General features: G+C 40.8%; 1 protein-coding gene and 1 non-coding gene across 4 annotated transcripts in view; one reads left to right on the top strand and one right to left on the bottom strand.

Annotated features, from left to right (window-relative positions):
* Positions 1 to 15,461, bottom strand: part of clasp1a (cytoplasmic linker associated protein 1a) — a 313,776-nt gene that overhangs the window by 233,353 nt on the left and 64,962 nt on the right. For all 3 annotated transcript variants that reach the window (XM_073026772.1, XM_073026780.1, XM_073026787.1), the window contains exons 3-6: positions 2,732 to 2,810; positions 1,567 to 1,670; positions 1,016 to 1,107; positions 833 to 908 (exon numbers count right to left, since the gene is read on the bottom strand). In XM_073026772.1, coding sequence (XP_072882873.1) covers positions 833 to 908; positions 1,016 to 1,107; positions 1,567 to 1,670; positions 2,732 to 2,810 — 351 coding nt within the window. The remainder of the gene's footprint in view (positions 1 to 832; positions 909 to 1,015; positions 1,108 to 1,566; positions 1,671 to 2,731; positions 2,811 to 15,461) is intronic.
* LOC140722453 (U4atac minor spliceosomal RNA) lies at positions 3,653 to 3,779 on the top strand. Its single transcript, XR_012097625.1, has one exon. It is a non-coding gene; the product is annotated as a U4atac minor spliceosomal RNA (small nuclear RNA).

Here is a 15,461-nt window from a genome sequence, read left to right as displayed (position 1 = left end):
AAGTGTGCTTGCTCCACTGAAAAGCAAGGAGGGGGAAAAAATGAAGGGGAGACATTACATTTCCTACAGTTACAAGGGAAGGCACCTAGAGAAAAGAAGTGGGCATTGAAAAATGGAAGACTTGTGTGGTCAAATTGCATTGTTTTGCAATGGGGAAAAAACAGAAATATGCTTATAGGATTACTTCACAAAAACACATTCAATCAATAATTGAATTTTACTATCTGTCACTCAATTCTTCATCACAGAAATGCTCACACTGTTCTAACTTGCAATCTCTTACACTGTTCCAATGAAGGACAATCTAAGCTTCAGGAACATCACCTTGGTTCAAACTAGACACATTGTAACTATACTTACTTGACAATTAATTCAACAATTACAGAAAATATGTCATTCCAACCTTGAATTTCACATTTCCAGCAGAAATGTTTCCCCTCTCCTCCCCATTCTGGCATTTCCTCATGCTATCACCCACACAAATGCTCTTCTCCAATCATTAGCTTTTTATAAGGTAGCTCAAGGCTTCTCCTTCAAAAGTGCTGCTTGATTTGCTGAATATCTCCCACCATTTTCAGCTTTATTTCAGATTCCATTACTAAAAAATGTTTTATTTATATACTTCCCTGACATATTCTTTCCTGGACATTCTAAACAGGAAGTGTTCAGCAACTGTACTAAAGGTCAAAGACTAAGAAATCATACGGAAAAGAGGACCTCTTTCTACAGATGATACAGCAGTCATTTGAAATAATTACTCAGCAGAGAATTGCAAGCGTCAGAAAAAATTAAGAGGTTTATCACTTCCATTTAAAACAGACTGTTAGCTTACCTGACTGTTAGGATCTCCTAATAAATTACAAATATGGGGTACGATTTTGCTCAGAGTTAAACTGTGAGCTCCATAACTGGGAAAAGAAAAAAAATTCTTTAAATAAACAGTTAGGTAAAATGTACTAAAATCTAAAACAATAAAAATATTAGGTATTTTATGTTTAGTTTTATTTTTACTTACGTATTTAATGTACTAATAAGGCAAAGGCAAATTCCTTCCCTGGTTCGGAAATTTTTGTGTTTAAATCCTCCCAACATTCGTTCCCAAACGTACTGCAGGAAGTAGATAACAATGTTCCATTAGAAGAAAACACAAGTACAGTCATGAATATACACTGTACACATTTAACACTTAAACTTGCCAGCTGAAGCTAAAATTAACTAATTCCATTTAAAAATGAAAATCTGCTTAAAATTAAAACAATTCTTTAAAAAGCTATAAGCCATCTAAAAGCAAGTTAACATGTTAAAAAGTGATGGGACAAGCAATTTCTAATGTTTAGTACAACTACAGAAATCGAAAACAATCATCCAAATACGTGCACATCCATTTTACTAGCCTACTTGCCACCAACCACAACATGCTCTCATAATTAAATGTCTTGCCCACTTTTAATTGAAAACACAAACAGAACACATACAACATTGGCAGGTCCCATTAGCGATCAGGTGTTACTAATATCAAAGCAGCAATGCACAACAGCAGCAAAAGAATGGCATTTTTAGTTATACCTGTGGGGTAGCAGACAGCTCCATAATCTTCAATAAAAGGCTCTGATCTTGCTCTCGCACTTGATCTTTAGCATCCCCTAGTCTGTCTATTAGACTAGGTAATACTGCAGAAACACACATTTTAAAATGAATTAGTACAGTTAAGGCAGATGCATCTCATGTCATCTTGAAGGTATATTCAATTTAACAGGGAAATTCTCCACAATTTTAAAACATTTTTGTTTACCACCATCACCAGCATATAAAAGCAGAACATGTTGGACATACTAAGCTGTATAGGCAATACTTCAGTCAACCAGCTCTGAAACATTGAATCTTGCCACAGATGCTGCTTGATCTGCAGAGTACTATCAGCATGGTTTTGATTTGCGATTTTCATCACCTGCAGTATTTGTCTCAACCATCCATCCACTGTTGCCCAAGATGTATACAACTTAGTACATATACTGTAACAAAAGGGTTAATAGCAACACACAAAATGCTGGAGGAACTCAGCAGGCCAGGCACCTGTTAATAGGGTTGTTAAGGTGTTCATTACTCAGCAGATTGTGTTCAAAAGCCATGAGGTAATGTTGCATCAAGAAAACCCTGGTTAGCCCTGGTTCAGATCTGGTTGAAAAAAAATGTGGAAGCTTTGAAGAGGGTACAGAGGGGATTGATTAGACAGACTAATCTGCTGACTAGACTAGACTAGACAGCATGCCATGCCTTGTGAAGATAGGTTTAGGGCATTACTTGCTGGAACGAAGGAGGCTTAGAGGTGACCTGATAGAGGTACACATGATGATAAAGAGGCATAGACCAGACGGACAGCCAGACACTCTCCCCCCCCCCCCCCCAGGATGAAAATGGCTAATACAAGGGGGCATAATTTTAAATGATTGTAGGAGGATGCCTCGGAGCTTGGCTTCTGAATGTGCAGAATACAGCCACAGCATTCAGCAGTTTACCTACAGAAATTTGGATAACCTTGGTTTACTTCACCCGATGTTGGAATGAGCAATAAACCTTGAGCAAAGCATCAGGAAGAATAATGCCAGGATCTTTCAAGTCAATCTCCAAGGAAAGCTTACAAAGATATATTATGGGTTAGACGATCATAGTATAATAGTGACCTCACACACTCAAGTGCTTCAAACTGATTAACAAATAAAAAGTGATATACCTGTGCCAATGTGGGTTTTGAAATGATCCTGAAGACGAGTGATGAGGGCAGATAAGATGTCTATACCAAACAAAGCAACCTGTTAAGAAGGGGAAAAATTGTTAATGCTCTTTCAAAACATTTATTTATTACTTATTTAGAAATACATCACAGTAACAAGCCTTTCTGGCTCAACGAGCCTACACAGCCCAATTATACCCTTATGACCAATTAACCTACTAACCTGTACAACTTTGAAAATAAATAAATAATACGCAGTTTAAATTAAAGAGCATCATGGTAAATTAATCAAAGTGAAGATGATGATGGTGGTGGTGGTGACAGAAGGAGTTGTGAGGCTGTACGGAAAATAAGGATGCAAGACTGTTGGATTGTTCTGTGGGGAACCATTATGGCTTAATGAACCAAATGGTCTGTGAATCACAATAATTAACCTGTACAATAGATGGAAAACAGGGAGAAGGTGGAGAGAAAACTAAAGATTATTTAAGAGGGTAGGGTACTTAAGCGTCACAGGAAGTGAAGAACTTTCTCAAAATGTTCTACATGCTTGAAGAACATTGAGATGAATCATGATTATGCACATACCATACATAACAATCATTTGCAGCTGAACAAAGTGACAAAGCCATACACAAGATAAACATGCATTGTAATGATATAATTGCTGATAGAAATATACTGCAATTCCAATACATCAACAGCTGGTGGCAGAGCAGTGCATTATGGGTAGTCACAAAAAGACATGTTTTTCAATAAGATGACTCCTTTATGAAGATTAATTAATATTTAACTGTTCTTTGTGCAATTAAAGAACTATTCTAGCAAATATAAAACAATCTAGTGAAGATGAGAAAAATCCATTGTAACTTAAAGGTGTTACTCTTTAGCCTACACTTCCCAGAAAAATAAATTTAAACAACCATCCTTTTCTTGGGGTTGTGGGGCTGTTCAATGAGCGAATGGTGAGAACAGCACTGCTAACACCATTACAACACTTTCGCATCACCTGGGCGCAAGTCCAGCTCCTGGTGCAATTTTTGGAGCCTTATAAATTATGTTTTCCACAATTAGTGCTGAAATTCATTTTAGAGGTGTTAAACCACCTCCACCATCCAGATTCTGCTTGTCCTGCAAGCCCTCAGCCCACAATGTTGTAACAGTTCTGTAGAAAACTACAGAATTCTCTACCACATACCCTATTGTATCTATATCTGTCTCTATCACTGTCAGCAGTGCATTCCATGCCCCCACCACTCTTGTACCTTGTAGGTACACCTCCAAGTACCTTAAAACTATGCCCCTTCATTTCAGCCCTGGGAAAAACCCTCTGGCTACCCACACAATCAATGCCTCATCATCTTATACACCTCTATCAGGTCACCTCTCATCCTCTGTCACTCCAAGGAGAAAAGGCTGAGTTCACTCAACCTATTCCCACAAGGCATGCTCTCCACTCCAGGCAACATCCTTTTAAATCTCCTCTGCACTCTATAGCATCCACATCCTTCCTGTACTGAGGTGACCAGAACTGAACACCATACTCCAAGTGGGGTCTGACCAAATTCTTATATAGCTGTAACATTGCCTTACAGCTCTTGAACTCAATCCCATGGTTGATGAAGGCCAACACACCATACGCCATCTTAACAAAACTGTCAATCTGCGCAGCAGCTTTTGAATGTCCTATCGACATGGACCCCAGGATATCGCTGATCCTCCACGCTGCCAAGATTCTTACCATTAATATTACATTCGGTCTTCAAACTGGACCTATGAAATGAACCACTTCACAATTATCTGGGTTGAACTCCATCTGACACTCCTGTAAATGCTCCCCTCCAGTGTTCACTTGATTCAAGACAAACTGGATTGCAGCTTATCTGCGGCTTCACTAGCAGGTGATGAAGAACTGTGTGCCTGCTCTGGCAACAACACAGCTCCAGGATCAACATGCCATGCACCATCAGTCTACAGGCCATGCCACCCAGGGATTTGGGCTTTTTTTTGTGCATATTTTTTCCGCTTTCATAACTATAGGTGCCATATGCTGTGCTCTTGTTGTTCCCAGGATAAGCCTCTCTTATCCAGGTCCTCCTCCTCCTCCAAGGAACAGGGTTTCCCTTCCTTCACTGTGAAGCTGCCCTCAGCTTCATCTCCTCCATGTCCCCAACATCCGCTCTCACACAATCTTCCTGCCACCTTAACACTGATAAGAATTCCTCGTCTTCACCTACCACCCCATGAGCCTCTGCATCCAACACATTATTCTCCACAACTTCCACCATTTCCAAAGGGATCCTACCACCAGACATATCATTACCTCCCGCACCTCTTTCCACTTTGTGCAGGTTTCACTCCCTCCAATTCCCTTGTCCATTTGACCCTCTCCAAAAATCGCCATCCTGGCTCTTACCCCCTGCAAGCAGCCTAAGTGCTACATCTGCCCATTCACCTCCTCTCACCTCTATTCAGGGCCCCAAACAGTCATTACTGAGAGGCAAAATTTCACCTACAAATCTGCTGGTGTAGTCTATGCATCTGATGCTCTTGATGCAACCTCATCAACATTGATGAGACCAGCCATAAATTGGGAGATGGCTTCTGCGAGGGACCTTTGCTCCGTCCGACAAAAATGCAATTCCCCAGTGACCAAATAATTTCATTCCAATTCCTGTTCCAATCTGTCAGTCTATGGCCTCCTTTTGTACCAAGATGAGGCCACCCTCAGGGTGGAGGAGCAATACCTTATATTCCATCGGAGTTCTTTCCAACCCGATGGCACGAACATAGATTACCCCTTCCAGTTTAAAAAAATCCCTCCCCACCCCCCCCCAACTATTCCCCACTCTGGCCTCATAATTCTTCTCACCCGCCTAACACCTCTCCCAGGGGACCCCCCACTCCTTCCCTTTCCCCTATGGCCCACTCTTTTCTCCCATCAGATTCCTTCCCCTCCAACCCTTCACCGGGCTTCACCTATCACCTTCCAGGTATCTTCTTTCCCCTCCTCCCACCTTTTTATTCTGGCATCTACCCACTTCCTTTTAGTTGTCCTGAAAAAATGTCTTGGCCCAAAACATTGACTTTTTTTCATTTCCCTAGATGCTGCCTGACCTGCTGAATTCCTCCAACATTGTGTGTGTTATGTTGGTGCTGTCTTTTGTACCTTGGCCCCAGTGGAACACTGTTTTGTTTAGCTGTATTCATGTGGACAGTTGAATGACACTTAAACTTTAACTTACGGCCTTCCACAATTTTCAACTACCTGTATTGCACTCTAACTGTAACACTTTACCCCAATTACTGCTTTTCCTTGCAACTTCAATTCACTACTGTAATAAAACAATGTGTATCGATGGCATGTTGATGCTGGAATGTGTGGTGACAGTGGCAAGCTGCCCCTAGCATCTTTACATTGTTGATTGTTGACGTAAATGATGCATTTCACTGATTAAAATGTTGCTCACCACTGATGTAGAGTACAACAGGCAGTGAAGCCCAAAACTAGTCTAAACGTTGCCTTTTGGACGTCATGTCAAAAATAATGCACACAAGTCTAATGGGAAGAATTTAATAGCATTCCTGTGTGTAAACAACGGCAAAGCTGCTCTAATTTTAATAGATCATGAAAGTGAAACATGAACTATTTTGAAATAGGAAGTAGCTGTCCAATGAAAACGCACTATCTGAATTAAGAGCAACAAAATAGTGTTCTGGATGAACTCAGCTTTCTAGTTCTTAGCAACACAAACAAAATATGCTGGAGGTCTCGGCCCAAAATGTTGACTGAACTGCGGGCTGCTGAGTTCCTCCAGCATATTGTGTGTGTGTTGCTTGGATTTCCAGCATCTGCAGATTTTCTCTTGTTTGTGTTCTAATTTTTGGCTCTAGTTTTCCACTTACTGCTACATTTAAAATTGTTAAATTGGTTTATATTTGTTGCATGTACTGAGGTACAGTGAATTGTCAGGTTGCATAAGAGTATGAAATATGTTTTAAGAAAATGAAAATCAATTAAATTCACCATTCTAAAACAGTGCATTCATCCAGGAGTTATAGATCTGCAAACCATATAACCAATGCCAAAGCTATTTAAGGAATATAGACAAGGTCATTCAGCCTTCTGAGACTATTCAATTAAATGATGGCCGATATGTACCTTAACTCCATTAACTGCTTTAAAACTATCAAGGAAAATTGATCACACATAAAAAAATTACATCAGAATCCCAAAAAGCCTTAACTGCCCCTGCAGTCACTGCCTTCCAGTGTGCGCCAGATTTCTTGGTTAAAGAAAAGCTTCTGTTTCACTATTCAATGAAGTATTTAAATCTTTTCATATGACTGGCAACACCAGCATTCATTGCCCAATTCTACTCTGTTTGAATGCTACAAAAAGCATAGGATACACCTGAACTTGAGGGACAAATAACTTTGCGGGCAGGTTTACTAGAGCTGTTGGGAAGGGTTAAACTAATTTGGCAGGGGATGGGAAACAGTGATACCATTGAGGATTATGCAGTTGGTATACAAGTATATACAGTGTGCAGTGAAACCGAGGAAGGACAAGCAGATGATAGGGTAAAATTGGCAGTCAGTGGGATGAGTTGAAGTGTAACAGGGGGTCAAAAATCAAAAAGGGTGGTAAATAGAGGACAATTTTTATATTTGAATGTACACAGTATACAAAATAAGGTTGTATATCTTGTAAGATTATCTTGTAGTACAGTTAGACATGTACAACATTGCGGGCATCACTGAATCTTGGCTGAAGGAAGAAAATAGTTGGAAGCCTGACATCCAAGAACAAGTACACATTGTATCGAAAGGATAAGGTGGTAGAAAGAAAGGGTGGGGTGGCTCTGTTGTCAAAAAATGAAATCAAATCCTTAGAAAGAGGTGACAAGTTTTGAAGTGAATGTTTTCGGTAAACGTTACGAAAGTTGCGTTATATTCTCGCTTTCTCGTTATAATATCCAGATCAGTGCTGATTGCATCCTCCTGCCTTCTGTCACTTGATTTCATTTTCTAGATGCTAACAATCTGTCACATCAGAGATGTCAAATGCACAATATATATAAAAACAAAAAATCACTAAGCAATTACCATGAACAGATCACTTGCAATACCAGAGGAAACACAGTGGACCACTGTTACACCACCCTCAAGAATGCCTACCATGCAATAGCCCTCACTTCAGGAAGTACCTGGCTGTACTTCTACTCCCCGAGTATAGGCAAAGACTGTAGTTTACAGCACCAGCAGTGAGGACCAAAAAGGTTTGGATAAGGGAAGCACAGGAGTGCTTACAGGACTACTTTGAATCGGTGGACTGGACTGTACCCAGGGTTTCATCTTCGAATCTGGGTGAGTGTGAAGTTGTTACCAACTTCATTAAAACATGTGTGGATGAGTGTGTGCCTACAAAGTCTTGCTGTATATTCTCAAATCAAAAGTCATGGATGAACCAGCAGACATGTCATCTGCTAAAGGCTAGATCTGTGGCATTCAATGCTGGCGACCCAGGCCTGTACCAGAAACCAGGTATGATTTGTGTAGGGCTATTTCAAGGACAAAAAGACAATTTTAAATGAGGTTGGAGGCGACATCAGATGTACAACAACTCTGGCGGAGTTATTTATTCAATCTTCTATATTATGTATTGCATTGAATTGCCGCTAAGTTAACAAATTTCACGACACATCGGTGATAATAAACCTGATTCTGTTTTCTTTTAAATCTTAATTCTAAACTGGTATTCTTAATATTTTAGTTAAGAATTCTGAATATAAATTGTGCTTGCAACAATTAACAAAGGAAGACTAGACATAATATTGTTCTCAATGTACCAGTTACAAGACATGATTACTTCCATGCAGAATTACAGCTTATTTACTGAGTCAGTGCCAAGATTTGACAACGTTCCAAAAAGACCTCAGCAATTTCCCTTTTATCACAAAGCACCATCCAGCCAATTGAGATGATAGAGTGAATCAACCTCATTATCCATTTTCACAGCTGGTTGCTGGCACAAGGTTCCACTGAATATGCACCAGTAAGATTAACAGTCAAAATCCAAATTCACAGTATTTTCCATTAGTTAAAGCTTATTTAGTTGAATTTGAATCTGACTCAATTTAACAGCTGATAAAAAAAACCAAGCACTTTACCCAGATAAGTTAATTTGCTATGTTATCAACTACAGATGAAAATCTGCAAATGTTGGAAATCTAAAATAGAAACAGAAAATGCTGGAAACACTTGGAAGGACAGACAGAATCTTTGGGAAGAGGAATAGTTAACATTTCAAGGCTGGGATCCTTCATCAGAACTCAGAAAGAAACAAGTTAATCTGGGCAGCTGAGAAGGTGGAAGCATGAAATAAAGGAACAGTTAAGATTAAAGTGGTTTATGTATGGTATTGTTAATGTATCATCTGTGTAACACTATAATGACTAACTATACAAAAAAGGATGGTGGAGGGGGGGGGGGGGGGGGAAAGAGGCCAGTTCTCAGACAAAGTAAAAGAGCAAGTTAACTCAACTTGGGGAATTCAGTATCAAGTCCTGTGGGCTACAACATACCCAGATGAGAAATGAGTTTTGTTCCTCGAGCTCAGCTTGGGCTGTTTTGCAAAAGTGCAGGAGATCACCAACAAGAGTCGGAGTGGGTGTGGGTGAAATAGTGGCAAGCAACCAGAAACTATCTTTCCTGTAGACTGAGTTCAGGTATGCCACAAAACAGTCATCCAATCAGCATAGAGAAAGCAACACTGAGAACATGAATGTAGTGGACTAAATGGAAGCAGTACAAGTGCTACTTCATCTGAAGAGAAGGTTTAGGTCTCTGGATAGTGGAAAGAAAGGGAAGTGGTAAAAGAACAGGTGATCCTTCTCCTGCTGTTGCATTATAAAATGCTGTCAGGGAGGAATGGAAGAGCAGTCTAGGGAGCCACAACTTTTAAATATTAAGAGGGTATGAAAGGGGAAAGAAATGTGCGTCTTGTCATGCAATTTTGTTTGAGTTTTCAGAAATCGAGAATCCATTGAAGAGTCTGGTGGGCTGGAAGCTAATAAAGAACTCTGTAGGCTGCATTCAGAAGTAGAAAGGGTGAGAGGAAAGTAATGGGAAATGGGAAAGACAATTTTAGACCTGAAATAGTATTCCTTGCACCATATAGGTTTTCTCAGTTATCATAAGCAAAATTATACTAATGTAATATGGTCAAGCAAAACATGAGAATTCCAGTACAACTAGAAGGTAAATACCACCAGGATCAAGGATTAGGGATTTCTGCATTGCAAAATGTTGCCAAATCCTTTGCTCCATTTTTTCAGAAGCATTGGTTCAGATTCAAACAGCAGTTTTTAAAAAAAATACCTAATCTAATCAGACAATGGCTGCTTAAGTACACTCTATACAAAATAGATGAAACATGGTAGCAAAATCGTAACATAGAAAGAGAACAAGTTACAGACTTTAACTTTGCCTGATTAAGAATCAATGCATTGAGCTAGTTTTTGGTAAACCTCCATTTTGCCAAGGAGGTACTGCATAACAAAAAATATCCAGTCCAACTGGCGGCCAGCAAGGATATAAATTATAGTGCAACCAACCTGCTACTTCTGGAATTCACTTCTGTTGCAAAGTGTATGATGGATTTTACTAAAACATGCAAAAGTGGTTAAATGTGAAACAATATAGGAAATGTGCTTTTAACACAAAATAAGACTGTATTGCCACCGTAGAAAAATAATTTTGCCCCAGTTTGTCACAACTCACAATGCTATTTCAGACACAAATGCATTCTGACAACAGGCAGATACTTTATTCAAACACCAAAAAAAAACAGATCATGAATATCAGAACAAATATTTCACATATCCAAAACTGCTAACTCCATCAATTTTCTCGACAACTGTTCCATGAATAGGCCTCAATCTGCAACTCCATCTTTGCCCTTCTTTAAAGATTATATTTCTGTCAAAGTTAGTTATTAATTTGAACAAAGACTTGTTAAATTTTTTTGAATGGAGCTGAATTTCACATGTTGAGGGAAACAAAGGCGGCAAGTGATAATATGATGAAAGAGAAAAGCTTAAAAAGGCAAGGAAATGTTTCACCTTCAATAGAAAATACAACATGTACAAAGCATGAGCTTGTTCCAAGTAGGAAAGCAAAATGCCCCAAATCTGTGGAGTGAGATTTGAGTAACAACATTAAGAAACATTCCACAACCATTCTTCACTTGAGAATGAACATTTAAAATGAACATCTTAAAGAAAATCCACTGGAATCATTCAAGAGTAGTGCCGCCTCAAAAATAACACCACCACACAATGTGGTCACAAGTATACTTAAAAGGGTCTGCTCTCTCCTGGCCACTGCCAAATTACCCATTAACAATGTGTTAATCAAACCATTTCTTTGTCATATAGCACTGACTCAAAATTACCGATATTGTCGAAGACACAGAATCTCGATTGACAAGAGTTTAAAAACATGCTGTAGCTCTCACTGTTTATGTGCACTGTTCAAATGAAGGGGCCTTTCATAAATACAGGTTTCCCCCGGAATCCAGAGGTAGAGCGTTCCGATGAAACTGTTTGTAATCCGAAATGTCGTAAAGCAAAGAAGCAATTACCATTAATTTATATGGGAAATTTTTTTGAGCGTTCCCAGACCCAAAAAAATAACCTACCAAATCAAAGCAAATAACACATAAAACCTAAAATAACACTAACATATACCGTAGATTCCGGATTTTAAGCCGCTACTTTTTTCCCACATTTTGATCAGCTTTGAACACTGCGGCCTTTACTACGGTGCGGCTAATGCATGGTTTTTTTTCATGCCGCCAAAAACATTTTGCCTCGTAACAGTAGACCAATAAAATTGATGAGTAGTTCACAGAGGTCCAATGAAATTGTACGATAAATCAAGCGCACTTTCACAATTAAATTATTGTAAATCAGTCATTTGTACTCACCCTCATCAACATGGAAAACACTCGAAGAAAAGCATTGTGCTGCCTTTATGGCAGTTATTTAGTTTATAATATTTTCGCTTAGTAATTCATTTGTTAGTATGTTTTCTGTACTACATCGCGGGATGCTATGACGTCACACCCGGTTTCGCCGCGTCTTGTGGGAAATACCGGTTTGCGATAAACGGGAAGGTGGGGGGGGGGGGGGGGAGAGGGGAGCGGCGGAGCCAAAACGCTGCTTTTAAGTTAAAGGCGATCAATAACTTTTCCTGGTAGGCTGCAGTATATATATTTTTACCAGTCGCTAGGAGATATTGGAATGTATATGCAACGTAATTTGTGTGTTACCGATACGTATGTATATTTAAAAGTAGCCGTATTACAGGCACGGTTCGAAAAAAAGCATTTGCAATATGTATTTGTTTGTTACCATATGGATTTAATTAAAAGTTAAAAAATCCTCACGTGTAATAACTTTCTGTGTAAATATCTCATATTACAACGTGGGACACCTGCGGCCTAAAATCCGGTGCAGCCTGTACAAGTACAAAATTGATTTTCTTTCTAAAATTAGAGCCAGCGGCTTTTAATCAGGTGCGCTCTGTAGTGCGAAATCTACGGTAGTAAAAGCAGGAATGACATAATAAATTTACACCCTACATAAAACAGAAATATTGTAGGTATGGTGTAGTTTCACTTATCAAACTCAGGAAGGCAGCGAACCAAAATCAATTTGGAGAGGGGAAAAAAAAATCGGCACGTACACACATACGTATGCACGTGTGTACGCACGTACACGCATGCGTGAACAACTGCCCGCACAAGGCTTCATGGTCATTGTAGTCTTTCTCAGGGTAGACATGCATATAAAGTGGGCGTCTTTTTATCGTAAAAGCGAAAATCTTCTTTGAATGTGAAGCAACTGCGTGAGATTTTCGCTGCAATTGACAACGCTGCAATGATTGCAGAAAAGTGCAACTTTAATTTTGAAAGGGTACGTAGGTTTAGGGCATATTTGCAGGATGGTTTGAGTGCTCACAAGGAACTGTATGATAGAAAAATGTGCAAAGCTAAGCAGTCAAGCATACTGTTGTTTTTCAAGCCTCGCACATCAACAACAGCAGACGATGAACCTTGACCTTCAACATCGAGGCAGGCAGAAACAGAAGGTAACCTGCCTGCCCTGATGGAAACAGACGACGATGAGGTGACACCCCAGTCTCCTCTACCACCCACCACCCACCACCCCAACCTCCGACGACTCAGCTTAACACACCATCATCAGTGTGCTCGCTGTCTTCCCCATTCCGGTAAGTGATACTACACTGTACATAGATTATTTCTACTTTATATAGGCTGTGTATTTTTATGTGTTATTTGGCATGATTTGGCAGCCTCATAGCGCCAAGTGTTTCTGCCAAGAGCGCTTCGCTTGCGTGAGATTTTCGCTACAGTGGACATGCTGCAATAATTGCAGACAAGTATTTCTACTTTATATAGGCTGTGTATTTATCATATCATTCCTGCTTTTACTATATGTTACTGTTATTTTAGGTTTTGTGTGTTACTTGGCAGGTTATTTTTTGGGTCTGCGAACGCTCACAATTTTTTCCCCATATAAATAAATGGTAATTGCTTCTTCACTTTACAACATTCCGGTTTACGAACCATTTCATAAGAACACTCCACCTTTGGATGGCAGGGGAACCTGTACAACACTTCTCCCCCTTTAAAATCCAACATTCCCCAAATATAAAAGAACTGGGAAATAAAAACAGTGGTATCATTAGCAACAGGTTACCAATACAAACCACTTTAAAAAAACATGGCAAATTCAACATTCAATCTAACAACAACAAAAAACTATCCACTCAAAGATTCAGTCTGTCAGGAGGTTTGCCAGGGTGCTGCGATCTACGCACTACCCCCGGTGACGCAGCAGGCACTGCTGGTGAAGATGTTTCGGGTGGATCTGGTGTTGGGGACATGAGAGGGGTCTGTGTGTCCGCGTGAGAATGTCCATCCTCCTCAGGGGACTCTGCCCCCTCTGCCAGTGTCTCTCTCTCACTCTCTCTCTCTCTCTAGCAAAGTCACTGGTGGACATGCTTCCCCAGTAGTCTGTCTCACCATTGGAAACTCCATGGGACTGTCTACCTCTGAGCCTGTATCATGACGCAGGCGCACATGGTCCTGATGTCTGCAGAAAACACGCCCATCAGTCAGCTTAACAACATAGGAGACTGGATCACTCTGCTCAAGAATAACCCCAAGTAGCCATTGCTGATTATTTCTCACATAGACATTGTCATCCGGTTCTAACGGTCTGTCCCGCGCATGTTGATCATGTCCCTCCTTCTGCTTTTCCTGCTTTCTCTCCACTTTTGCCTTCATGTCCAGGCGCAGCAGGTCCAATCTTGACTTGGGCCTACGCCCCATCAGCATCTCTGCTGGAGTGCGTGCAGTCGTAGTCCGTGGCATGAGGTGGTATTTAAACAGGAAACGTGAAAGCCGGCTACTAAGAGAATCCCCTTTCATCCGCTTCAGGCCTTCCTTCACTGCTCAGCCAAACCATTTGAGGCTGGGTGGAAAGGGGACGTCCAAATGTGATGAATGCCATTCTGCTGCATGAACTCACTGAACAGCTCACCGGCGAATGTCGGGCCATTATCAGTGACCAGAGTGTCAGGCAACCCGTGGACTACAAACACTTGCCTGAGTCTGTCTATGGTCGAGGGGGCTGTGATGTTGCTCATGATGTGAGCTTCTATCCATTTGGAGTGTGCATCTACCATTACAAGAAACATCTGCCCCATAAAGGGGCCAGCAAAGTCCAAATGTAGCCTAGACCAGGTGTAGACTGGCCACTCCCATGGGTGCAAAGGAGCTGGTGGTGGCATGTTCTGATTGGTCTGACATTGCGTGCATGATTTTACCTTGTTCTCCGATCCTGATCCATTCCTGGCCACCAGATGTAGTATCTTGCAAGGCTTTTCATTCGAGACACCCCTGGATGAGTCTCTTGAATTTCCTCCACAATCTGTGAACAGCCAGGGGAGGGCATGATGACCCTCGCCCCCACCCCCAGACAATGCAGCCATCCTGCAGACTCAGTTGTCTTGCGTTTGGTATAAGACCTCAGTTCCTCTCCTTCCACAACTCTGGGCTAACCTTGTAAAAGGAAAGACTTGACTTGAAGACAGGACTGGGTCCCTCTCTGTCCACTGCTTGATCTGGGTCACCTTTACAGGTGTCTCTGACAGCCTCGCCAATGAAAACACAGTCTCTGGAGGCATAGGTGCAGTAACAGGCAACTCAGGTAAAGGTAGTCAATTCAGCACATCAGCATTTGCATTATCCCCACCCACTCTGCACACTGGAGTATACTGGTAGGCTGACAATGTGAGAGCCCAATTCAGTAACCTGGCTGAGGCTAGCGGTGGGATGAATCTGGTCTCACTAAAAAGGCTCAGTGGTTTATGGTCCGTATAAATTGTGAATACATGTCCATAGAGGTACTGATGAAAGTATTTGACCACAAAAACAACGGCCAGACCTTCTTTGTCTAGCTGTGAATATCCCTTCTCAGCAGTCATCTCCATGCCTTGGGCAATCTCTAGGGCTTTCTTGAAAGTCAACGGTGGGGTTTCCCCCAACAAGCGGCGTTGTACGGCATCATTATTAATGCCACATACTAATCTAACACAGAGCACATCATCCAACACGGTTCTGAACTCACAATGC

This window comes from Hemitrygon akajei, chromosome 2 (assembly GCF_048418815.1).
Source record: "Hemitrygon akajei chromosome 2, sHemAka1.3, whole genome shotgun sequence".
In the NCBI taxonomy this organism is placed as follows: domain Eukaryota; kingdom Metazoa; phylum Chordata; class Chondrichthyes; order Myliobatiformes; family Dasyatidae; genus Hemitrygon; species Hemitrygon akajei.
This window is presented reverse-complemented; position numbering and strand designations above follow the sequence as displayed.